The sequence below is a fragment of the Pristiophorus japonicus genome, unplaced genomic scaffold, assembly GCF_044704955.1.
Source record: "Pristiophorus japonicus isolate sPriJap1 unplaced genomic scaffold, sPriJap1.hap1 HAP1_SCAFFOLD_154, whole genome shotgun sequence".
NCBI lineage: Eukaryota > Metazoa > Chordata > Chondrichthyes > Pristiophoridae > Pristiophorus > Pristiophorus japonicus.
In genome coordinates this window covers 1-26,933 of record NW_027251217.1, presented here as the reverse complement: position 1 = coordinate 26,933, position 26,933 = coordinate 1, and the positions used below count along the sequence as shown (strand labels likewise).

Here is a 26,933-nt window from a genome sequence, read left to right as displayed (position 1 = left end):
TAGGTCCCCTGCAGTCAGAATCAGGGAAGTCATACCGGGGAACAAAGAAATGGCAGACCAATTGAACAAGTACTTTGGTTCAGTATTCACTAAGGAGGACACAAATAACCTTCCGGATATAAAAGGGGTCAGAGGCTCTAGCAAGAAGGAGGAACTGAGGGAAATCCTTATTAGTCGGGAAATTGTGTTGGGGAAATTGATGGGATTGAAGGCCGATAAATCCCCAGGGCCTGATGGACTGCATCCCAGAGTACTTAAGGAGGTGGCCTTGGAAATAGCGGATGCATTGACAGTCATTTTCCAACATTCCGTAGACTCTGGATCAGTTCCTATCGAGTGGAGGGTAGCCAAAGTAACCCCACTTTAAAAAAGGAGGGAGAGAGAAAACAGGGAATTATAGACCGGTCAGCCTGACATCAGTAGTGGGTAAAATGATGGAATCAATTATTCAGGATGTCATAGCAGCGCATTTGGAAAGAGGTGACATGATAGGTCCAAGTCAGCATGGATTTGTGAAAGGGAAATCATGCTTGACAAATCTTCTGGAATTTTTTGAGGATGTTTCCAGTAGAGTGGACAAGGGAGAACCAGTTGATGTGGTATATTTGGACTTTCAGAAGGCTTTCGACAAGGTCCCACACAAGAGATTAATGTGCAAAGTTAAAGCACATGGGATTGGGGATAGTGTGCTGACATGGATTGAGAACTGGTTGTCAGAGAAGAAGCAAAGAGTCAGAGTAAATGGGTACTTTTCAGAATGGCAGGCAGTGACTAGTGGGGTACCGCAAAGTTCTGTGCTGGGGCCGCAGCTGTTTACATTGTACATTAATGATTTGGACGAGGGGATTAAATGTAGTATCTCCAAATTTGCGGTTGACACTAAGTTGGGTGGCAGTGTGAGCTGTGAGGAGGATGCTATGAGGCTGCAGAGTGACTTGGATAGGTTAGGTGAGTGGGCAAATGCATGGCAGATGAAGTATAATGTGGATAAATGTGAGGTTATCCACTTTGGTGGTTAAAAACAGAGAGACAGACTATTATCTGAATGGTGACAGATTAGGAAAAGGGGAGGTGCAACGAGACCTGGGTGTCATGGTACATCAGTCATTGAAGGTTGGCATTCAGGTACAGCAGGCGGTTAAGAAAGCAACTGGCATGTTGGCCTTCATAGCGAGTACAGGGGCAGGGAGGTGTTGCTACAGTTGTACAGGGCCTTGGTGAGGCCACACCTGGAGTATTGTGTACAGTTTTGGTCTCCTAACTTGAGGAAGGACATTCTTGCTATTGAGGGAGTGCAGCGAAGGTTCACCAGACTGATTCCCGGGATGGCAGGACTGACATATGAAGAAAGACTGGATCAACTGGGCTTGTATTCACTGGAGTTCAGAAGAATGAGAGGGGATCTCATAGAAACGTTTAAAATTCTGACGGGTTTAGACAGGTTAGATGCGGGAAGGATGTTCCCAATGTTGGGGAAGTCCAGAACCAGGGTTCACAGTCTAAGGATAAGGGGTAAGCCATTTAGGACTGAGATGAGGAGAAACTTCTTCACCCAGAGAGTGGTGAACCTGTGGAATTCTCTACCACAGAAAGTTGTTGAGGCCAATTCACTAAATATATTCAAAAAGGAGTTAGATATAGTCCTTACTACTCGGGGGATCAAGGGGTATGGCGAGAAAGCTGGAATGGGGTACTGAACTTGCATGTTCAGCCATGAACTCATTGAATGGTGGTGCAGGCTCGAAGGGCCGAATGGCCTACTCCTGCACCTATTTTCTATGTTTCGATGTTCCATTAACACAATACAACGTAGGAACAACTGCAAAGAATAAACATGTCCATGTGCGACAGTGGTCGCAGAGCCCTCAGGCATCAGTAGTTGAAGCGTTCACGGATGAGCTGCTGGCGCAGGGCTCGAACAATCGTTAAAGGAGGGCGGTCTCTGACCTCGTGCTCCGGCATCAGGCACTTGCATGCTTTCCTGATCGTCGTCATCATCCTCATCCTGCTCTTCCAAAATACTATCATCAGGCACTGGACCCTCACATGGGTCTTCTGGTTCCACTACCAGCTCCTGCTGCCTCATGATGGCTAAGTTATGGAGCATGCAGCACACAACAGTGAAGTGACCGACAATCTGAGGAGAGTATTGCAAGTGGCCTCCGGAATGGTCCAGGCATCGCAAACGCTGTTTCAATATGCCAATGGTCCTCGCAATGATGCTGCGCGTCGCAATGTGCGCCATGTTGTATTGACGGTCAGCTTCTGTCCGTGTCACGTGTAGGGGCATCATGAGCCAGGTGGTCAGGCCGTACCCTTTGTCTCCCAGTAGCCAGCTCTGCCCTTCTGGCTGCTGCTCAAACATGTCAGATAGAACGCTGTCGCGAGGGATGACCGCATCGTGGGTGCTGCCAGGGTATCTCGCATCGACTGACATGATGCGCTGCTTGTCGTCACACACGAGCTGCACATTGATGGGAGTGGAAACCTTTTCTATTCCTGTACTGCTCGGAATCCTCCACAGGTGCTCGCAAAGCTATGTGGGTACAATCAATGCAGCCCTGCACCTTTGGGAAGCCAGCAATCCTGAAGGAGCCCACAGCCCTCTCATGGATCGCTTGTGCGGTCGGTCATTGGGAAATTGATGAAGTCATTCCTTCGCGCATACAGTGCAGCCGTGACCTGGTAAATGCAGGCATGTATTGCACGTTGAGAGATGGTGCACACATCTCCAGTTGTAGCCTGAAACGATCCCGAGGCATAGAAGGCAAGTGCAGCTGTTACCTTCACTTCAACAGACAAGGCAGTTGGTGTTCTGCTTCTGGGCTGTAAATCTGCTCTAAGCATATCACAGATCTCAACGGCAACTTCTCTGCGGAAACGCAGCCTTTTGACACAATCAGCCTCGCTTATGTCCAGGTACGAGCGCCTGGCTCGATATTGCCGATGTGGGTAAGGTCTCCTGTCCATCAGCCTACGGGCTGTGACGTTCCTGGTACGGTGAGCTCTAATCAATTCTCTCCTATGCAGTGAATTGCTGGCGAACCATTGCATAATCCGTGGTGTTGACAAAGCAGCACCCATTCTGCAATTACAAATTTAAGTTTCAAACTGGCTATCTGTCTGCCTCATCCTGTCCTGTGGCCGAATGGCCTCAGCCTCCCTCGCAGCTCGAAGGCTGCTTGCTGTGTCTTCGGCTGCCGTCGAGCCACTGACGCCGCCCCTGTCTCCTACATGGAAGGAAGGCCGACCTGAAGCACCGCAGCTCGAAGGCTGCTGCTGCTTCACACAGGTAGGAATATTCAATCTTTTGTATTTGCTTTGTTTATAATCTTTTATTCAGGATGGCTCTTTATTTGTATAACTTATATTTGTATTTGTATAATCTCAGTCTGTAACTAAGACTGTTGAATGCTTGTAAAATTTAATTACTTCCCCCTCCCCGCCCCCTCGTTCCCTACGCCTGATTTGTAACCTACGCCTGATTTCTAAAGTGTTGGCAAGGTTTTTCTGAGCGTACAAAAATCTAGACTTACTCCATTCTAAGTTAGTTTGGAGTAAGTTTTCGCTGCCTAAACTTTCAAAACAGACGTAAGTGGCCGGACACGCCCCCTTTTGAAAAAAAAATCTGTTCCAAAATGAAACTGTTCTAACTGACTAGAACTGGAGCAAACTAAATGCCGAGAATTGCAATTTCGAAAAAAACTCCATTCCAAACCAGTTGCTCCAAAAAAATTGGAGCGACTCAGACCGAAACTTGACCCCTATGTTTCTATGATTGTATTGCAGAGTGATATTCCAGTGAAAGGACTATTATATTGTAAAGTGCTGTTCCATTGCAATTTACTTCAATATTGCAAAGTCTAATCCATTGCGAACCAATAATACAACCATGGACGTTTATGGCACAGGAGGCCGCCATTCGGCCCGTCTAGCCCGTGCCAGCTCTGTGCAAGGGGGCGTCAGATAGTTCCACTCCCCGACCCTTTACCCCTAACCCTACAATTTTTGTTTTTCCTTCAGGTACTTATCTAATTCCCTTTGGAAAGCCACGATGTAGTACATTCCAGATCAAACTCACTCGCAGCGTAAAAAAGCTCTCTCCTTTCGCCTTTGGTTCTTCTGCCAATCACCTTAACTCTGTGTCCTCTGGTTCTCGACCCTTCTGCCAATGGGAACGGTTTCTCTCTACTTTGTCTACACCCCTCGCTATGTTGAACACCTGTGTGGAATCTCCGCAATTTTCTCTGCTCTGTGGAGAATAAGCTCAGCTTCTCCAGTCTATCCATGTAACTGAGGTCCCTCATCCCTGGAACCAGTCTTATGTATCTTTTCTGCAACCTCTCTAAGGCTTCACATCCTTCCTAGAGTGCGCTCCCATGAGTTGGACACAATACTCCAGTTGAAACCGAACCAGTGTTGTATAAAGGTCCATCATAACTTTCTTGCTTTGTACTCTATTCCTCGAATTATGAAGCCCAAGATTCCGTATACTTTTATTAACCGCATTCTCAATCTATCCTGCCACCTTCAACAATTTGTGCAATTATACCCCAGGACTCTCTGTGCATGCTCTCCCTTTAGAATTATGCACTTTAGTTCATATTGCCTCTCCTTGTTCTTCCTACCAAAATGCATCACTTTGCAATGTTCAGTGTCAAATTTCATTTGTCACGTTTCTGCCCATTCCAACAGCCTGTCTGTGTCCTCTTGTATTCTTTAACTATCCTCCTCACTGTTCATTATACTTTCAAGTTTTGTATCCAGGGACCAGGGAGAACTCCCCTTTTCTTTGAATAACGTCATGGGATCTTTTAATCCCACTTGGGAGGTCAGGTGGGGCCTCCATTCAACGTCTCGTGTGAAAGGCGGCACCTCTGACAGTGCAGTGCTCCCTCTGTACTGCATTAGAATGCAGGCCTAGATTTTATGCTCAAGGCTCTGTGGGTGGACATGATCCCACAACCTACTGACTCAGAGACCAGAGGGCTCCCACTGAGCCACGACTAACACCTCATTACTCCGGATTATTTCAGTTCTCTTACCGTCGGTTACTCTCATGGACAAGTCCAAGCTCCCCTTACCTTCCAGAACGCGACTCCTAGCCTTGGGATCCAGGGAAGGTATTGGTAACATGCCCATGTACCTGCCCTGGGAGTGTTTGATGGGACAGTGTAGAGGGAGCTTTAGTCTGCATCTAACCCGTGCTGTACCTGCCCTGGGAGTGTTTGATGGGACAGTGTAGAGGGAGCTTTACTGCTGTACCTGCCCTGGGAGTGTTTCATGGGACAGTGTAGAGGGAGCTTTACTCTGTATCGAACCCATGCTGGACCTGTCCCGCGAGTGTTTGACGGGACAGTGTAGAGGGAGCTTTACTCTTTATCTAACCCTTGCTGTACCTGCCCTTGGAGAGATTGATGGGAAAGTGTACATAGAAACATAGAAACATAGAAAATAGGTGCAGGAGCAGGCCATTCAGCCCTTCTAGCCTGCACCGCCATTCAATGAGTTCATGGCTGAACATGAAACTTCAGTACCCGCTTCCTGCTTTCTCGCCATACCCCTTGATCCCCCGAGTAGTAAGGACTTCATCTAACTCCCTTTTGAATATATTTAGTGAATTGGCCTCAACAACTTTCTGTGGTAGAGAATTCCACAGGTTCACCACTCTCTGGGTGAAGAAGTTTCTCCTCATCTCGGTCCTAAATGGCTTACCCCTTATCCTCAGACTGTGACCCCCTGGTTCTGGACTTCCCCAACATTGGGAACATTCTTTCTGCATCTAACCTGTCTAAACCCGTCAGAATTTTAAACGTTTCTATGAGGTCCCCTCTCATTCTTCTGAACTCCAGTGAATACAAGCCCAGTTGATCCAGTCTTTCTTGATAGGTCAGTCCCACCATCCCGGGAATCAGTCTGGTGAATCTTCGCTGCACTCCCTCAATAGCAAGAATGTCCTTCCTCAAGTTAGGAGTCCAAAACTGTACACAATACTCCAGGTGTGGCCTCACCAAGGCCCTGTACAACTGTAGCAACACCTCCCTGCCCCTGTACTCAAATCCCCTCGCTATGAAGGCCAACATGCCATTTGCTTTCTTAACCGCCTGCTGTACCTGCATGCCAACCTTCAATGACTGATGTACCATGACACCCAGGTCTCGTTGCACCTTCCCTTTTCCTAATCTGTCACCATTCAGATAATAGTCTGTTTCTCTGTTTTTACCACCAAAGTGGATAACCTCACATTTATCCACATTATACTTCATCTGCCATGCATTTGCCCACTCACCTAACCTATCCAAGTCACTCTGCAGCCTCATAGCATCCTCCTCGCAGCTCACACTGCCACCCAACTTAGTGTCATCCGCAAATTTGGAGATACTACATTTAATCCACTCATCTAAATCATTAATGTACAATGTAAACAGTTGGGGCCCCAGCACAGAACCTTGCGGTACCCCACTAGTCACTGCCTGCCATTCTGAAAAGTACCCGTTTACTCCTACTCTTTGCTTCCTGTCTGACAACCAGTTCTCAATCCACGTCAGCACACTACCCCCAATCCCATGTGCTTTAACTTTGCACATTAATCTCTTGTGTGGGACCTTATCGAAAGCCTTCTGAAAGTCCAAATATACAACATCAACTGGTTCTCCTTTGTCTACTTTACTGGAAACATCCTCAAAAAATTCCAGAAGATTTGTCAAGCATGATTTCCCTTTCACAAATCCATGCTGACTTGGACCTATCATGTCACCATTTTCCAAATGCGCTGCTATGACATCTTTAAAAATTGATTCCATCATTTTACCCACTACTGAGGTCAGGCTGACTGGTCTATAATTCCCTGTTTTCTCTCTCCCTCCTTTTTTAAAAAGTGGGGTTACATTGGCTACCCTCCACTCCATAGGAACTGATCCAGAGTCAATGGAATGTTGGAAAATGACTGTCAATGCATCCGCTATTTCCAGGCCACCTCCTTAAGTACTCTGGGATGCAGTCCATCAGGCCCTGGGGATTTATCGGCCTTCAATCCCATCAATTTCCCCAACACAATTTCCCGACTAATAAAGATTTCCCTCAGTTCCTCCTCCTTACTAGACCCTCTGACCCCTTTTATATCCGGAAGGTTGTTTGTGTCCTCCTTAGTGAATACTGAACCAAAGTACTTGTTCAATTGGTCTGCCATTTCTTTGTTCCCCGTTATGACTTCCCCTGATTCTGACTGCAGGGGACCTACGTTTGTCTTTACTAACCTTTTTCTCTTTACATATCTATAGAAACTTTTGCAATCCGCCTTAATGTTCCCTGCAAGCTTCTTCTCGTACTCCATTTTCCCCGCCCTAATCAAACCCTTTGTCCTCCTCTGCTGAGTTCTAAATTTCTCCCAGTCCCCGGGTTCGCTGCTATTTCTGGCCAATTTGTATGCCACTTCCTTGGCTTTAATACTATCCCTGATTTCCCTTGATAGCCACGGTTGAGCCACCTTCCCTTTTTTATTTTTACGCCAGATAAAAGTACATATAAGAACATTAGAAATAGGAGCAGGAGTAGGTCATACAGCCCCTCGAGCCTGCTCTTCCATTCAATAAGATCATGGCTGATCTGATCATGGACTCAGCTCCACTTCCCCGCCCGCTCCCCATAACCCTTTATCCCCTTATCGTTTAAGAAACTGTCTATTTCTGCCTTAAATGTATTTAATGTCCCAGCTTCTCTGAGGCAGCGAATTCCACAGATTTACAACCCTCTGAGAGAAGAAATTTCTCCTCATCTCAGTTTTAAATGGGCGGCCCCTTATTCTAAGATCATGCCCTCTCGTTCTAGTCTCCCCCATCAGTGGAAACATCCTCTCTGCATCCACCTTGTCAAGCCCCCTCATAATCTTATATGTTTCAACCAGATCACCTCACATTCTTCTGAATTCCAATGAGTTGAGGCCCAACCTCCTCAACCTTTCCTCATAAGTCAACTCCCTCATCCCCAGAATCAACCGAGTGAACCTTCTCTGAACTGCCTCCAAAGCAAGTATATCCTTTCGTAAATATGGAAACCAAAACTGCACGCAGTATTCCAGGTGTGGCCTCACCAATGCCTCATATAGCTGCAGCAAGACTTCCCTGCTTTTCGACTCCATCCCCTTCGCAATAAAGGCCAAGATTCCATTCGCCTTCCTGATCACTTGCTGTACCTGCATACTAACCTTTTGTGTTTTATGCACAAGGACCCCCAGGTCCCGCTGTACTACAGCACTTTGTAATCTTTCTCCATTTAAATAATAACTTGCTCTTTGATTTTTTTCTGCCAAAGTGCATGACCTCACACTTTCCCACATTATGCTCCTTCTGCCAAATTGTTGCCCACTCACTGAGCCTGTCTATGTCCTTTTGCAGATTTTTTGTGTGCTCCTCACACATTGCTTTTCCTCCCATCTTTGTATCCAGCAAACTTGGCTACGTTACACTCGGTCCTCTCTTCCAATTCGTTGATATGGATTGTAAATAGTTGGGGTCCCAGCACTGATCCCTGTGGCACCCCACTAGTTACTGATTGCCAACCTGAGAATGAACCATTTATCTCGATTCTCTGTTTTCTGTTAGTTAGCCAATCCTCTATCCATGCTAATATATTACCCCCAACCCCGGGAACTTTTATCTTGTGCAGTAACCTTTTCTGTGGCACCTTGTCAAATGCCTTCTGGAAGTCCAAGTACACCACATCCACTGGTTCCCCTTTATCCACCCTGTTCGTTACATCCTCAAAGAACTCCAGCAAATTTGTCAAACATGACTTCCCCTTCATCAATCCATGCCGACTTTGCCTGACCGAGTTATGCTTTTCCAAATGTCCTGGTATTGCTTCTTTAACAATGGACACCAACATTTTCCCAACCACAGTTCAGCTAACTGTTCTATAGTTTCCTGCTTTTTGTCTGCCTTCTGTCTCAAATACGGGTGTTACATTTGCAGTTTTCTGACCTGCTGGGAGCTTTACTCTGTATCTAATCCCGTGCTGTACCTGCCCTGGGAGTGTTTGATGGGACAGTGTAGAGGGAGCTTTACTCTGTCTCTCGCCCATGCTGTACCTGCCCTGGGAGTGTTTGATGGGACAGTGCAGAAAGGAGCTTTACTCTGTATCCAACCCAGTGCTGTACCTGCCCTGGGAGTGTTTGATGGACAGTGTAGAGGGAGCTTTACTCTGTATCTAGCCCATGCTGTACCTGCCCTGGGAGTGGTGATGTGAACCTACCTGTGTCCATTCTCATTATCCGTGAAGACGTTGGATCTTCTCCCCTGTTTGGACCTTTAGCCATGGTGGTGACAGGTGTTCCCAGATTCTGATGCTCTGTCATAAATATATTCATAGGAGTGTTAGAGGGATATATTAAATTGAGAAGGAGAAGGTTGCCTTGTTGAACATGATACCCAGTCCCTCCTCCCCCATCAGTACAACAGCGGTTAGCTCTGGGATCGAGCATTTCCCGAGTGTTACGATCAAGTCTCCACATCAGGTGTGACACAGACAGCTGCCCAGTGAAATCCAGTGAGTCCCGCTGATCTCCACAACCCAGTTCCAGACGGGCTCCCGTCGGCCGAGACTGCGCACTGGGGGCGCCCATTGGTGAGATTTACTCAGTACAGGCCCAAACCAGCTTTATTCCTGAGGTAGGGAATATTCTGCTGGGAAATGCGGAGTGGGTGATCATTGATCAATTAAATAATCCTTCACTTGGTTTTATACAATCTGGCGGTATTGTATTATCTTTATTCACAGATTTGTGTTTAACATTTTTAATTTGTTGAGTTGTGATGTTAAATTTTGGCATTTTATGAATATTATATCTATCCACATACACAATATAAAGCTGGATGTAATTGCTCTGGTCTCTATGGGCAGTGACAATGTCCGTGTGTTCATGGAGATGTGACCTGGTTGCTGCTTCTATTTGAATATATTGACTGTATCTCTCATGGTGTCAGCACCTGACCAATGAGCACTGTAGGAGGTGAGGACATTTCCCACTGTTCCACTGATATTAACACTAATGTAGAATGAATTGTGTACCTTCAGTCAGGGGATACATAACATTGATTTGTTTCATTATCATTAGATGTCTTACAATCTCAAAACACCATAAATATAGAATTGGTAGATTTAGCTGCTGTATTACAATCACAATTCTCCACTTGTACGTGTGCAGACACACACTCACCCACGTTATCTGTCATCATCCCTTCCTTTCCCCACTCTGGAAATGCAAGCGATTCAGTCTCGGATCAGTAATTTCTCCAAACAGAAGTTGAAGTTATTCTCCGGCATTAATTTGTGAGCAGTTAGTAAATGGGCAGCAGGGTTTTGGATGAGTGCAAGTTTATGGAGGGTGTAAGAAGGGAGGCCGGCCAGGAGAACGTTGGAACAGTCAAGTCTAGAGGTTGCAAAGGCAGAGATAAGGGTTTCAGCAACAGATGGTTCATCTGCTGTTGTTCCTCAGTCTGCAACCCCATTAACTTCCAGCTGTAGGCCTTCTCTATCACTCCATCATTTACCAGCGATCTAATTATGTGAGACAGAAAATGAGATAAATATTGATAAAGTGACGCAGACTGGGACTCTCTCTGACCTTTCTCTCCAGTCCATCCCCTGGACCAGTGTGTACCTGAGTCAATGGGACTCTCTCTGACCTTTCTCTCCAGTCCATCCCCAGGACCAGTGTGTATCTGAGTCAATGCGACTCTCTCTGACCTTTCTCTCCAGGACCAGTATGTACCTGAGTCAATGGGACTCTCTCTGACCTTTCTCTCCAGGACCAGTATGTACCTGAGTCAATGGGACTCTCTCTGACCTTTCTCTCCAGGACCAGTATGTACCTGAGTCAATGAGACTCTCTCTGACCTTTCTCCCCAGGACCAGTGTGTACCTGAGTCAATGGGACTCTCTCTGACTTTTCTCCCCAGGACCAGTGTGTATCTGAGTCAATGGGACTCTCTCTGACCTTTCTCTCCAGGACCAGTATGTACCTGAGTCAATGGGACTCTCTCTGACCTTTCTCTCCAGTCCATCCCCAGGACCAGTGTGCACCTGAGTCAATGGGACTCTCTCTGACCTTTCTCTCCAGTCCATCCCCTGGACCAGTGTGGAACTGAGTCAATGGGACTCTCTCTGACCTTTCTCTCCAGTCCATCCCCAGGACCAGTGTGTACCTGAGTCAATGGGACTCTCTCTGACCTTTCTCCCCAGGACCAGTGTGTACCTGAGTCAATGGGACTCTCTCTGACCTTTCTCTCCAGGACCAGTACCTGAGTCAATGGGACTCTCTCTGACCTTTCTCTCCAGGACCAGTATGTACCTGAGTCAATGGGACTCTCTCTGACCTTTCTCTCCAGTCCATCCCCTGGACCAGTGTGTACCTGAGACAATGGGACTCTCTCTGACCTTTCTCTCCAGTCCATCCCCTGGACCAGTGTGTACCTGAGTCAATGGGACTCTCTCTGACCTTTCTCTCCAGTCCATCCCCAGGACCAGTGTGTATCTGAGTCAATGGGACTCTCTCTGACCTTTCTCCCCAGGACCAGTGTGTACCTGAGTCAATGGGACTCTCTCTGACCTTTCTCCCCAGGACCAGTGTGTATCTGAGTCAATGGGACTCTCTCTGACCTTTCTCTCCAGGACCAGTATGTACCTGAGTCAATGGGACTCTCTCTGACCTTTCTCTCCAGTCCATCCCCTGGACCAGTGTGTACCTGAGTCAATGGGACTCTCTCTGACCTTTCTCTCCAGTCCATCCCCTGGACCAGTGTGTACCTGAGTCAATGGGACTCTCTCTGACCTTTCTCTCCAGTCCATCCCCAGGACCAGTGTGTACCTGAGTCAATGGGACTCTCTCTGACCTTTCTCTCCAGTCCATCCCCTGGACCAGTGTGTACCTGAGTCAATGGGACACTCTCTGACCTTTGCCCCCCAGGACCAGTGTGTATCTGAGTCAATGGGACTCTCTCTGACCTTTCTCTCCAGTCCATCCCCTGGACCAGTGTGTACCTGAGTCAATGGGACACTCTCTGACCTTTGCCCCCCAGGACCAGTGTGTATCTGAGTCAATGGGACTCTCTCTGACCTTTGCCCCCCAGGACCAGTGTGTACCTGAGTCAATGGGACTCTCTCTGACCTTTGCCCCCCAGGACCAGTGTGTACCTGAGTCAATGGGACTTACTCTGACCTTTGCCCCCCAGGACCAGTGTGTACCTGAGTCAATGGGACTCTCTCTGACCTTTGCCCCCCAGGACCAGTGTGTATCTGAGTCAATGGGACTCTCTCTGACCTTTGCCCCCAGGACCAGTGTGTATCTGAGTCAATGGGACTCTCTCTGACCTTTGCCCCCCAGGACCAGTGTGTACCTGAGTCAATGGGACTCTCTCTGACCTTTGCCCCCCAGGACCAGTGTGTACCTGAGTCAATGGGACTCTCTCTGACCTTTGCCCCCCCAGGACCAGTGTGTACCTGAGTCAATGGGACTCTCTCTGACCTTGCTCCCCCAGGACCAGTGTGTACCTGAGTCAATGGGACTCTCTCTGACCTTTGCCCCCCCAGGACCAGTGTGTACCTGAGTCAATGGGACTCTCTCTGACCTTGCTCCCCCAGGACCAGTGTGTACCTGAGTCAATGGGACTCTCTCTGACCTTTGCCCCCCCAGGACCAGTGTGTACCTGAGTCAATGGGACTCTCTCTGACCTTGCTCCCCTGTCGATCGATGGACGCTCTGTGAATCGGAAGAGTTCTCTGTGTTTGGTGCTCTCACAATCCTGGGCTGGTCCACCTGCTGTTGTTCCTCAGTCTACAATCCCGGTTTACTTCCAGCTGCGGCCCTTTCTCAGTCGCTCCTCCATTCACCGGGATATCTGATGATGGCAGGGCAGAAAATGAGCAGAATATTGACGGTGTGAAGCCGCGTGTGACGTGAAGCTGCCCTGGAGTTACTGGTGGAAAGACAAGATTGAAGTAGAAATAAGTGCAGAGTGTGCAGTCAGAGACTCCTCATATACCGGCCGTGCATCTTCCAGCAGGAGCTGACATATTGGGGAGAATGAAGCTGAGGAAAGAGTGCTGTATATTGTCACTCAATCTTCCAGCTGCACTGCCCCCAGCAGCAGGTCAAGGGCCGTGGCCCTGAATGTCAGGCCAATGACAATGATCTTCCCTCAGCTCCATTCTCTCTCTGTCCCCCCACACACACTGCCTGAGCTCTCAGGCTGACTGTTCCCAGCACCTTGTCTCTTTATTCTCTCACATTGCAGCATTCCCGCTGCTGGGCTCAGGGGCTGTGTGGGCGGGGCCCTGACCTCACACACGGTGGGCGGGGCCATGTCCCGCGCGCTGCCGGGCTCGCGGCGTGACCGTTCAACCGCCGCACGGTTCAAATCAGGAGCCACGTGACCCCCCCCCCACTCCCCGCCCCGCGCGCGCTTCCTTCTGCAGTCCTCTGGGCGGAGCTCTGTGGGGGAGCGGCATTGCGATTGGTGCAAGGGGCTGTCACTCTCCCGTGTGCAGCCAGTAGGACGGCAGCACTCAGCCAGTGGGGGGAAGGGAATGGGACAGTGACGGGGCTGGAACAGCGGGGACAATGGCGCAGCTCCGTCTGCCGGCCTCAACATGCGGCAGTGTCAGGTCTGAGGCTTTCTATCACACACCCAGGGACTGTAAACTAACAGTAAGGGGCTGTAACTGAGCGGGGAAAGCGGGCCGCTTACTGTCAGCATCACATCCCGGGGAATGTGCTGAGCCGGCTCACAATACAGGGCCCGGTCCGGGGATGGAGGGCGGGGGCTCAGTCTGCAGCCGGCGGAGAAAGTGGCGCATTTCCGGCCGCACCGCTCACAGTGTGCAATCTCAGGCGGGGGGCCGGGATTTTACTGTCAGGGCAAACACCGAACTTAACACAGGCCCGGAGCTGGGGGTTTGGGACATGTGGGAGTTAGTGAAACTATCAGTGGGCCCAGACACTGTGTAACCCGGGGGTGGGCCCAGTGAGATCAGACACTGTGTAACCCGGGGGTGGGCCCAGTGAGATCAGACAGTGTGTAACCCGGGGGTGGGCCCAGTGAGATCAGACAGTGTGTAACCCGGGGGTGGGCCCAGTGAGATCAGACACTGTGTAACCCGGGGGTGGGCCCAGTGAGATCAGACAGTGTGTAACCCGGGGGTGGGCCCAGTGAGATCAGACACTGTGTAACCCGGGGGTGGGCCCAGTGAGATCAGACAGTGTGTAACCCGGGGGTGGGCCCAGTGAGATCAGACAGTGTGTAACCCGGGGGTGGGCCCAGTGAGATCAGACAGTGTGTAACCCGGGGGTGGGCCCAGTGAGATCAGACACTGTGTAACCCGGGGGTGGGCCCAGTGAGATCAGACACTGTGTAACCCGGGGGTGGGCCCAGTGAGATCAGACAGTGTGTAACCCGGGGGTGGGCCCAGTGAGATCAGACACTGTGTAACCCGGGGGTGGGCCCAGTGAGATCAGACAGTGTGTAACCCGGGGGTGGGCCCAGTGAGATCAGACACTGTGTAACCCGAGGGTGGGCCCAGTGAGATCAGACAGTGTGTAACCTGGGGGTGGGCCCAGTGAGATCAGACAGTGTGTAACCCGGGGGTGGGCCCAGTAAGATCAGACCGTGTGTAACCTGGGGAGGATGGGCTATGTCAGATCACACAGCGCCGGTTTGTCTAAACAATAGACAGTAAATTCCGCAGTTTTGTCAACAACTCTGGTGATTTGTGTGATGCTTCAGTGAGCTTGCCGGGGATCTGAGGCAAATGACAAAATCCGACAGAAATACTCAACCCTGAACTTTCAGTATTATTAAGTGTTAGAAATGTATACATTACATTCGACTTCACACCGTTAATATTTGTCTCATTTTCTGCCCTGCCATAATTAGACCTCCTGGTGTATGACGGAGTGATTGAGATGTTCCAGAGGTGGAAGTAAACAGGGATTGTAGACTGATGAACAACAGCAGGTGGACCAGCCCAGGATTGTGAGCGCACCAAACACAGAGAACTCTTCTGATTCAAGGAGCTTCCATAGATCAACAGGGGCGAAAGGTCAGAGAGAGTCCCATTGACTCAGACACACACTGGTGCTGGGGGGAAAGGTCAGAGAGAGTCCCATTGACTCAGACACACACTGGTGCTGGGGGCAAAGGTCAGAGAAAGTCCCATTGACTCAGGTACACACTGGAGATGGACTGGGGAGAAAGGTCAGAGAGAGTCCCATTGACTCAGATACACACTGGAGATGGACTGGGGGGAAAGGTCAGAGAGAGTCCCATTGACTCAGACACACACTGGTCCTGTCGGCAGTACACAAAGATTATAAAGTAAGGCAGGAAATGATGAGACTGGAAAAGTCTGACCACCGAGCATAATTATCCAGCAGGAGGTCGTGCAGTGGAACATGAAATAAGATCAGTTTCTGTCTCTGAACACACAGTCACATTGAATTGTGTGTTTTTAGAGTAAATAAAGTATCACAGTATTGAGGTTAGTGCAGTAGATGTGTGTATGAACTTTCAAAAGCCAGTGTGTAACCCGGGGTGGGCCCAGTGAGATCAGACAGTGTGTAACCCGGGGGTGGGCCCAGTGAGATCAGACAGTGTGTAACCCGGGGGTGGGCCCAGTGAGATCAGACAGTGTGTAACCCGGGGGTGGGCCCAGTGAGATCAGACAGTGTGTAACCCGGGGGTGGGCCCAGTGAGATCAGACACTGTGTAACCCGGGGGTGGGCCCAGTGAGATCAGACAGTGTGTAACCCTGGGGTGGGCCCAGTGAGATCAGACAGTGTGTAACCCGGGGGTGGGCCCAGTGAGATCAGACAGTGTGTAACCCGGGGGTGGGCCCAGTGAGATCAGACAGTGTGTAACCCGGGGGTGGGCCCAGTGAGATCAGACAGTGTGTAACCCGGGGGTGGGCCCAGTGAGATCGGACAGTGTGTAACCCGGGGGTGGACTCAGTGAGATCAGAAAGTGTGTAACCCGGGGGTGGGCCCAGTGAGATCAGACAGTGTGTAACCCGGGGGTGGGCCCAGTGAGATCAGACAGTGTGTAACCCGGGGGTGGGCCCAGTGAGATCAGACAGTGTGTAACCCGAGGGTGGGCCCAGTGAGATCAGACAGTGTGTAACCCGGGGGTGGACCCAGTGTGATCAGACAGTGTGTAACCCGGGGGTGGGCCCAGTGAGATCAGACACTGTGTAACCCGGGGGTGGGCCCAGTGAGATCAGACAGTGTGTAACCCGGGGGTGGGCCCAGTGAGATCAGAAAGTGTGTAACCCGGGGGTGGGCCCAGTGAGATCAGACACTGTGTAACCCGGGGGTGGGCCCAGTGAGATCAGACAGTGTGTAACCCGGGGGTGGGCCCAGTGAGATCAGACAGTGTGTAACCCGGGGGTGGGCCCAGTGAGATCAGACAGTGTGTAACCTGGGGGTGGGCCCAGTGAGATCAGACACTGTGTAACCCGGGGGTGGGCCCAGTGAGATCAGACACTGTGTAACCCGGGGGTGGGCCCAGTGAGATCAGACAGTGTGTAACCCGGGGGTGGGCCCAGTGAGATCAGACAGTGTGTAACCCGGGGGTGGGCCCAGTGAGATCAGACCGTGTGTAACCCGGGGGTGGGCCCAGTGAGATCAGACACTGTGTAACCCGGGGGTGGGCCCAGTGAGATCAGACAGTGTGTAACCCGGGGAGGATGGGCTATGTCAGATCACACAGCGCCGGTTTGTCTAAAAAATAGACAGTAAATTCCGCAGTTTTGTCAACAACTCTGGTGATTTGTGTGATGCTTCAGTGAGCTTGCTGGGGATCTGAGGCAAATGACAAAATCCTACAGAAATACTCAACCCTGAACTTTCAGTATTATTAAGCGTTAGAAATGTACACATTACATTCGACTTCACACCGTTAATATTTGTCTCATTTTCTGCCCTGCCATAATTAGACCTCCTGGTGTATGACGGAGTGATTGAGATGTTCCAGAGGTGGAAGTAAACCGGGATTGTAGACTGAGGAACAACAGCAGGTGGACCAGCCCAGGATTGTGAGAGCACCAAAGACAGAGACCTCTTCTGATTCACAAAGCTTCCATGGATCCACAGGGGAGAAAGGTCAGAGAGAGTCCCATGACTCAGACACACACTGGTCCTGGGGGGAAAGGTCAGAGAGAGTCCCATTGACTCTCACACACACTTGTCCTGGGGGGAAAGGTCAGAGAGAGTCCCATTGACTCAGATACACACTGGTCCTGTAGACAGTACACAAAGATTAAAGGTAAGGCAGGAAATGATGAGAATGAGATTGGGAGAGTCTGACCACCGAGCACAATTATCCAGCAGGAGGTCCTGCAGTGGGACATGAAATAAGATCAGTTTCTGTCTCTGAACACAGTCACATTGAATTGTGTGTTTTTAGAGTAAATGAGGTCTCAGTGTTGAGGTTAGTGCAGTAGATGTGTTGTTAATGAACTTTCAAAAGCCATTTGATAAAGTATCACATAATGGACTTGTTTGTAACGTTGAAGCACGTGGTGTTAAAGGGACAGTGGTAACTTGGATATGTAATTAGCTGAGAGCAGTGTGTTTTTCTGACTGTGGAGAAGTATGCATTGGGTCAACCAGGTGTCGCAATTGTGACCGTTTCTTTTCTGTTTATATTCGAAATGACCAGGCCTTCGCTGTAGGGAGTGGACCTTCGAGAAACTTGATTGTAGTAAATGGTGAGCAGGTGAGCAGGATAGCAGCAGACTTTAGAAAGGCACAGACAGAGACTGGTGAACTGGACTGAAACATGGCAGATGCAATTTATTATAGCTCAGTGTGAAGTGAGACACTTTGGGAAGAACAACATGGAGAGGCAGTATAATGCAAACGGGACTATTTTGAGGGGATGTTAGAGCAGAGAGACCTGGGGATGAATATTCACAAATGTTTGAAGATGGAAGGGTAAGCTGATGAGGCATTTAAGAGAGTGTGTGGGATCCTTCGCATTGTAAATGGGCACTGAATATAAAAACACGGAGTTCAATGCTAACCCATTACACATCAGTAGTGAGGCTGGAGTATTGTGTACAATTCTGAGCAGCACACACTCGGAAGAATGCCAAGGCGTTGGCGAGGGTACAGAGGAGGTTTACCAGGATGATACCCAAGGCGGGGTTTGCCCCTTCGGCCGTCTGCTGTGTGAGTGACGGTGAGGAACATGAGGGTTGCCTGGGTTACTGGGGTGGGTCCGATATGTGAGTGACTGAGGAATAGGAGGGTTACCGGGGCGGGGCAGGTATGTGAGGAACAGGAGGGTTGCCCGGGTTGCCGGGCCCGCTCTCTCACTGGGGGAGCGGGGCTGTGTTGAGCTGACGGACTGAGAGCGGGCGGCTCAGCCCCAGACTTTGTATCGCACACGGGCTGGAACAGCGGGGACAATGGCGCTGCTCCGTCTGCCGGCCTCAACATGCGGCAGTGTCAGGTCTGAGGCTTTCTGTCACACACCCAGGGACTGTAAACTAACAGTAAGGGGCTGTAACTGAGCGGGGAAAGCGGGCCGCTTACTGTCAGCATCACATCCCGGGGAATGTGCTGAGCCGGCTCACAATACAGGGCCCGGTCCGGGGATGGAGGGCGGGGGCTCAGTCTGCAGCCGGCGGAGAAAGTGGCGCATTTCCGGCCGCACCGCTCACAGTGTGCAATCTCAGGCGGGGGGCCGGGATTTTACTGTGAGGGCAAACACCGAACTTAACACAGGCCCGGAGCTGGGGGTTTGGGACATGTGGGAGTTAGTGAAACTATCAGTGGGCCCAGACACTGTGTAACCCGGGGGTGGGCCCAGTGAGATCAGACAGTGTGTAACCCGGGGGTGGGCCCAGTGAGATCAGACAGTGTGTAACCCGGGGGTGGGCCCAGTGAGATCAGACACTGTGTAACCCGGGGGTGGGCCCAGTGAGATCAGACAGCGTGTAACCCGGGGGTGGGCCCAGTGAGATCAGACAGTGTGTAACCCGGGGGTGGGCCCAGTGAGATCAGACAGTGTGTAACCCGGGGGTGGGCCCAGTGAGATCAGACAGTGTGTAACCCGGGGATGGGCCCAGTGAGATCAGACAGTGTGTAACCCGGGGGCCCAGTGAGATCAGACAGTGTGTAACCCGGGGGTGGGCCCAGTGAGATCAGACAGTGTGTAACCCGGGGGCCCAGTGAGATCAGACACTGTGTCACCCGGGGGTGGGCCCAGTGAGATCAGACAGTGTGTAACCTGGGGGTGGGCCCAGTGAGATCAGACACTGTGTAACCCGGGGGTGGGCCCAGTGAGATCAGACAGTGTGTAACCTGGGGGTGGGCCCAGTGAGATCAGACACTGTGTAACCTGGGGGTGGGCCCAGTGAGATCAGACACTGTGTAACCCGGGGGCCCAGTGAGGTCAAACAGCTGATCTTTGACCTTAAGTCCACGTTCCCACCAATCTCTGTATCCCTTGATTCCCCTCGATTCCAAATATTTATCTGTCTCGGCCTTCAATATATGCTCAACGACTCCGCATCCACAGCCCTTTGGGTAGAGAATTGCAAAGAATCACAACCCTTTGATTGAAGGAATTCCTCCTCATCTTAGTCTTAAGTGGCCGACCCTTTATCCTGGGACTATGCCCCCTCGTTCTATACTCACCAGCCAGGGAAACAATCTCTCAGCATCTACCCTGTCAATCCACCACGTATCTTGTATGTTTCAATTACATCACATCTCCTCCTTCTAACCTCCACAGAGTATAGGTCCAGTCTACTCGATCCCTCCTCCTAGGACAACTTTCTCATCCCAGGGATCCATGTAGTGAACCTTCATTGCACCGCCTCTATGGCACGTATATCCTTTCTCAGCTCATGAGACCAAAATTGTTCACAGTACTCCAGTGTAATCTCACCCAAGCCATCTGCCACCTTATTGCCCACACTCACTTAACCTGTCTATATCTCTTTGCAGGCTCTTTGTGTCCACCTGACAACTTTCCCACCTAGCTTTGTATCGGCAACAAATTTGGATCCATTGCACTCATCCATTCATCTCGGTCATTAATATCAATTGTAAATAGCTGAGGCCCAAACACTGATCTCTAAATATCCAACTGTCAATAAATAATCTTACAGTTCTGAACTGGATGCTGGGTTGTACTTAGTTATTTCCTATCAGAAAAATCCATTTCTGAATTTGGCAATGGCAGTTGAATTAAATGATTATCATTTTGTGATAAAATGATACGTAAACTTTATTTTAATATAGATTTGTAAATTTACTTCCAATTAATTATTTTGTGTTGTGAGAGTAACGTTTCTCGTTGGTCACACAATGCAGGTAATGTAGACGTATATAATTCATTAACAGTAACGGGTTTAGATGGTTTAAGACAAGTAGATTTTCAGAGGTGACGGGGTCTATTTCCAACAATTCTACTATTTTACCGATGTATTTCTGAAGATGCGGCATTGCTTAATGCTCTGTACAGCCGGAACTGACAGTGCATTCAGTAAATCCAGTGTCGGGTCGAGTGGTGTAACAGTCTGTTATTGGAATCGCAGCTTCATGGTCAGAAACATTATCTGTATGTACAGGGTTAATGTTCTTAACTAAACTCAGAACATGTGATGGTGGTTTTGTTATTTCCGTTTTCAGTTACTTTTTGGTGAGCGATTTCCTCTATCACCAGGGTAACAATCTATCAGATCTCAGGACAAGAGGCGTTGGCACAATTTATAACTGAAAGACCGTGCAACATTCAGTGTAAACTCTGTCTATGTATTCGGCAGTCCAGGAGTCGGAACCTGTTGTTTCTGAGCAGTCAGTTATATCGATACACATCATGCGTAAGACTTCCTCTTGCCCGAGTTTAATACTACTTTTCCAAAATCGGTGTCGTCTGACTCAATACATGTTGAATAGAAAATCTTGCTCCTCATGTTGTTCAGTTATGAGCACCGCCCCTCATGGAAGATCAATTGTCCTTGGAGCAAGTTTATCGGAATGATACCGGAGCTTAAAGCTTCAAATATGAGGGCAGGTTGCGTCGACCAGGCTTGTATTCTGCTGAATATAGATGACCAAGGGGGATCTAATTGAGCTGTTTAAGATGATTAAATGATTTAGTGGGGTAGATAGATTGAAACAATTCTTCCTCTGTTGGAGGAGTCCAGCACAATGAGACATGACAAGTAAAGAAACAAAAGATAAATCTAGAAATGGTGTCAATGTGAATAGCAGAAACATCAACTGCTGCCATCTGAAAAAATAAACTCCGAGGTTATGGTCTGAAATTGTTGAACTGGATGTTGAATCCAGAAGGCTGTAAAGTGCCGAAACGAAAGATGAGGTGCTGTTCCTCCAGCTTAGGTTGAGCGTTTGTTGGAACAGTGGAGGAGACTGAAGACCGAGGGGTCAGTGTGGGAGTGGAGTGGTGCCTTAAAATGACAGGCAACCAGCCCCCTCCCTCATCTCTTATTCCGGTACATTGATGACTATCGGTGCCGTTTCCTGTTCTTGTCCTGAACTAGAACATTTCATTGACTTTGCTTCCAATTTCCACACTTCCTGCACATGCACATGGTCCATCTCTGACTCTTCCCTTCCTCATGAAAACAGAAGAAGTAGGAGCTGTCGTCGGCCATTTGGCCCTTCGAGCCTGCTCCACCATTCAATAACAACCTGTATTTATATAGCACCTTTAATGTAGTGAAACGTCCCAAAGCACTTCACAGGAGTATTCTGAAATAAAACATTTGACACCAAGCCTCATAAGGAGAAATTAGGGCAGGTGACCAAAAGCTTGGTCGAAGAGTTAGGTTGTAAGGAGCATCTTTAAAGAGGAAAGAGAGGTAGAGAGGCGGAAAGGTTTAGGCAGGGAATTCCAGAGCTTAGGGCCTAGGCAACAGAAGGCACGGCCACCAATGTTGAGCGATTATAATCAGGGATGCTCAAGAGGGCAGTATTCGAGGACTGCACACATCTCTGGGAGGGGGTGGTGTTGTGTGGCTGGAGGAGATTAGAGATAGGGAGGAGTGAGGCCATGGAAGGATTTCAAAACAAGGATGAGAATTTTGAAATCGGGGCGTTGCTTAACCGGGCGCCATTGTAGGTCAGCGAACACATGGGTGATGGGTGAGCGGGACTTGGCGCAAATCAGGACACGGGCAGCCGAGTTTTCGATCACTTCTAGCTTACCTAGGTTCGAATGTCGGAAACCAGCCTGGAGTGCATTGACATAGTCAAATCTAGACGTGACATAGGCATTGATGAGGGCTTCGGCAGCAGATGATCTGAGGCAAGGGTGGAGACGGACGATGTTACGATGGTGGAAATAGGCGGTCTTAGTTATGCTTCGGAGATGTGGTCGAAAGCTCATTTCAGGGTCAAATATGACACCAAGGTTGCGAAGAGTGGTTAATCCTCAGACGGAAGTTGGGGAGAGGGATGGAGTCAGTAGCTAGGGAGTGGAGGTCGAGGCGGGAACCACAAACAATGGCTTTGATCTTCCCAATATTCAATTGGAGAAAATTTCTGCTCATCCAGAACTGGATGTCTGACAATTTGGAGACCCTGGCGGAGTGGGGAGAAGTGTTCGTGGAGTGGAGCTGGATGTCGTCAGCGGACATGTGGATGAGAAATTGGAGGAGGCCAAAGTTAGATCCTTGGGGCACACCAGAGGTAACGCTGCAGGGGTGGGAAGAGCAGCCGTTGCAGGTGATTCTCTGGCTATATTCGATAGATAAGAATGGAATCAGGCGAGCGCAGTCCCACCCAGCTGGACGACGGTGGAGTGGGGTTGGAGAAAGATAGAGTGGTGAACCGTGTCAAAGGCTGCAGACCAGTTAAGAGGGATGGTTTGCCTTCGTCACAGTCACGAAGGATGTCATTTTTGACTTTAATAAAAGCCGGTGCAGTACTGTGGCAGGTGTGTAAACTGGTTTGTGGGGATTCAAACATGGAATTGCCGGAAAGATGGGCAGGTATTTAGGAGGCGACAACATGTTCAAGGACTTTGGAGAGGAAAGGGAGGTTGGAGATGGGGTGACAGTTTGCAAGGACGGAGGGGTCTAGAGTTGTTTTTTGAGGAGAGGGGTGATGATGGCAGATTTGAGGGAGAGGGGGACAGTACCTGAGGAGAAAGAACCGGTAACAATGTCAGCTAACATGGGAGCCAGAAAAGGAAGTTGTGTGGTCAGCAGTTTAGTGAGAATAAGATCAAGGGAGCAGGGAGTGGGTCTCATGGACAGGTCATGAGAGGAGATCGGAGAGAAACTGGAGATAGATGTGAGTTCAGGGCTAGGGCAGAGGGGATCCTCGGGAAGTTTGGCTCGGTGGGCTCGGGGAAGGAAGAGGAGAGGCAGTGAACGGATGGTCTCAGTCTTAGAGACAAAGACGACCTCACACTTATTGTCGGAGGTGAGGGTGGAGACTGGGGAGAGGGGTTTAAAAAGACGGTTCGCAGTGGAGAATAGAAGCCGGGATTTATCTTTACATTTCAGAATGATTCTGGAATAGTGAGCAGTTTTGGCAGACGAGAGCAGGACCAAATAATGCTTTCTGTGGTCTCGCCGGATCTGCTGGTGAATGGCTAAACCAGTTGTCCTCCATAGCCTTTCAGGTCTGCGTCTCTTGGACTGACGGGAGTGAAGATCAGAGCTGTACCGGGGGAACGGCAAGGGTGAGAGAGTCAGTGTTTTAACAGGAACTAGGACATCATGGTGGTGGTGAGTGTTATTGAGCAAATCAGCAGCTGCAGAAATATCATGGTGAATGGAGGACCCAAGGCTGGACAGTTGGGATTTGATAAGTGCAGTTGTAAGTGAGTTGAGAGAGAGTTTTTCCCAGGGGCAGACACAGAAGGAGGTCGGAATGGGGGACGGTTGGAAGGCTTATGTGGGTGGTGAGTGATACAAGGAAGTGGTCAGAGAGACCTTATCTGTGATTGACACGATGGAGGGGTGGCTGTGAATATGGGTTGGGGAGTTTATGTGGAGGGAGAGATTAAGGGAGGATGGGAGGCTAGTGAACCCAGAGGAGAGAGTGCATGATGAATTGAAATGAATTGATATCACCGAGGATGAGAGGTCTTTCTGTGCAGAGGATGGAATGTAGTGAAGAAATATCGGGAATAACTTTTTTGGTACTGGGTGGATGATTGAGAGCAAGACTTTTAAATGAGAGATGTGAGGTGTAACAAGATCATGTCTGATCTCCGACCTCAACTCCACCTTCCCGCACTCTCTCCATATCCCTTAATTCGCTTTGTTTTTTAAAAAATTATCGATCTTTGTCTTGAATATACAACTGAGCATCCACAGCTTTCTGGGGTAGAGAATTCCAAAGATGCATAACCCTTTGAGTGAAGAAATGACTTCTCATCTCAGTCCTAAATCGGCAAACCCTTATTTTGAGACTGTGACCCCGTGTTCTGGATTCCCAGCCAGAGGAAACATCTTACCATTAACTGTCAAACCCCTTAAGAATTGTATATGTTTCAATGAGATCACCTCTCATTCTTCTCGAGAACTAGTCTACTCAGTCTCTCCTCATTGGACAATCCCCTGACACCATGAACCAGTCTAATGAACCTTAGTTATACTTCCTCTAATTCAAGTCTGTCTTTCCTTGGGTAAGGAGATCAGACTGTACACCATACTCCAGGTGTTGCCACACCAATGCCCTGTATAATTGTGGTAAGACTTCATTTCTCTTTTGTAACAAAAGCTAACACACCATTTGTTTCCTAATTGCTAGCTGTACCTGCATGTTAACATTCTGTGATTCATGTACAAGTCCACTCTGAATGCAAACATTTCCCAGTCTCTTGCCATTCCAAAACATATTCAACTTTTTGTTTTTCCCCACCAAAGTGGATAACTTCAACTTCCCCACTTTGTATTCCATTTGTCATGTTCTTGCCCACTCAATCAACCTGTCTATATCTCTCTGCAGCCTCTCTGCATCCTCCTTGCAGCTTACTTTCCCATCTAACATTGTTTCATCAGCAAACTTGGATATGTTATACTCAGTCCCTTCATCTAAGTCATTAATATTGATTGTAACTAGCTGAGGCCCAAGCACTGATGCTTAAGGTACCCCGCTAGTTACAGTCTGCCAACTCGAATAAGTCGAGTTGATTCGTAATCTCTGCTTTCTGTCTATTCACCAATCCTCAATCCATGCTCATATATTACCCCCAATCCCATGAGTCCTGATTTTGTGTGATCACCTCTTGTGTGGCACCTTATCGAATGCTTTTTGAAAATCCAAATACACCACATCCCCGTTAGCCATCCTACTAGTTACATCTTCAAAAAACTCAGCAGCTTTGTCAAACACAATTTCCCTTTCATCAAACCATGTTGACTTTGCCTTATAATATGATCTTCTAAGTGCCCTGTTACCACGTCCCTAATAATAGACTCTAGTATTGTGCCGACTACAATTGTCAGGCTAACTGGCCTATAGTTCCCTGTTTTCTCTATTCCTCCTTTCTGAAATAGCGGGTTTATGTTTGCTACCTTCCAAACCTTGGAAGCTGTTCTTACACAATTCCCTCGATTCTAGATTAATACCAGTGCATCCACTATCTCTTGTAAAATCCTAGGATGCAGGTCGTCGGGTCCAAGGGATTTGTCGTCACTTAGTCCCATTAATTTCTCCAGTACGATGTCTTTACTTATACTGATTTCTTTAAGTTCCTCATTCTCTCCAGACCCTTGGTTCCCCATTATTTCCAGAATGTTTTTCGTGTCTTGCTGTGAAGACAGATACGAAGTATTTGTTCAATGTCTGCCATTTCCTTATTGTTCATTATAATTTCTCCTGTCTCTGCCTCTAATGAGCCCATTTTCACGTTCACTAATCTCTTCCTATTTACATATCCATAGAAACATTTATAATATATTTTTATGTCTCTTGCTAATATACTCCATGTTCTTGTACCCAACCTGTTTACGGTGGCACGACAAGGTGAGAAGCCTGTTAAAAATGTGTGTGGGGTCTTTGGCTTTATTAATGGAGTAAAAAATCAAGAAGGTTATGTCAAATCTTTACAAACACTGGTTAGGCCTCATCTGGCGTGTTGTGTTCAATTCTGGACACCACACTGAAGGAAGGATTTCCAGGCCTTGGAGAGAGTGCGGAAGATATTTACTAGAAAGGTACCAGTGATGAGGGACTTTACACTCTGCTATAACCTGGAATGAAATGTTTTTCAGATAACAAATGAACAGAGATGCGGAAATCATCAAGCAAAAAAAGTCAGATTCAAGAACCTGCTCCTCGGGAAAGTGCTCAGGCTGCAGGAACCGGTATGTGTGAAGCGACTCCTTCTCCCGGAGCTTTATTAAACCTAAGAAATAGGAACAGGTGTTGGCCCTTTTTTTGACAGAAATGTTAATGGGGTAGAAATTGCTTTGTGTGTAGAATGGGCAGCGTTCTTTGAACACGCACAAAGTCACGTGGTCACAAGCAAAGCCTCAATGCGCCAGTCCCTTTAATTTAAATAAAATAAGTGGGTTGTCAGCACCACTTGCGCTGCGCATTGGCTGCTCGCAGAATGATGGACGTCAATTTCACCATTACTGGCGCCAAATAATGGCAACTTACAGCTCAAAGTGGAGGAGCACTTTGGCTGTAGGCAACTGTAAATGAAGATTGTGGCCAATGGCCGGCACAGCAGACCCCGCAAAGGCTGCCTGTTTCCGCACACTGATTCGAGGTTTTACAGGAGGTGGTCACCAGGAATAGGGACTTCTTCTGTCTACCAAGCGGCGATAAATATATCCAGGCAATCCGCGAGTGGGGAGAGGTGGCAGAACGTATCAGTGCCAGAAATATATCTCCATGACATGGCTACAATGCAGGAAGTTCAATACCCTCACACCGAATA

General features: G+C 48.7%; 1 protein-coding gene and 1 long non-coding RNA gene across 9 annotated transcripts in view; one reads left to right on the top strand and one right to left on the bottom strand.

Moving 5' to 3' along the window:
* Positions 1-10,246, bottom strand: part of LOC139242937 (uncharacterized) — a 596,540-nt gene extending 586,294 nt beyond the window's left edge. For all 8 annotated transcript variants that reach the window (XR_011589402.1, XR_011589400.1, XR_011589399.1 and 5 more), the window contains exons 1-2: positions 10,214-10,246; positions 9,250-9,345 (exon numbers count right to left, since the gene is read on the bottom strand). Coding sequence is in view for 2 of the 8 variants with exons in the window: in XM_070870590.1 (XP_070726691.1) it covers positions 9,250-9,345; positions 10,214-10,232 (115 nt within the window). In the remaining 6 variants the exon portion in view is untranslated. The remainder of the gene's footprint in view (positions 1-9,249; positions 9,346-10,213) is intronic.
* Positions 10,247-13,555: 3,309 nt separating this feature from the next.
* Positions 13,556-26,346, top strand: LOC139242949 (uncharacterized). Its single transcript, XR_011589412.1, has 4 exons — positions 13,556-13,659; positions 14,928-15,093; positions 16,984-17,149; positions 26,260-26,346. It is a non-coding gene; the product is annotated as an uncharacterized lncRNA (long non-coding RNA).
* The last annotated feature ends 587 nt before the right edge of the window (positions 26,347-26,933 follow it).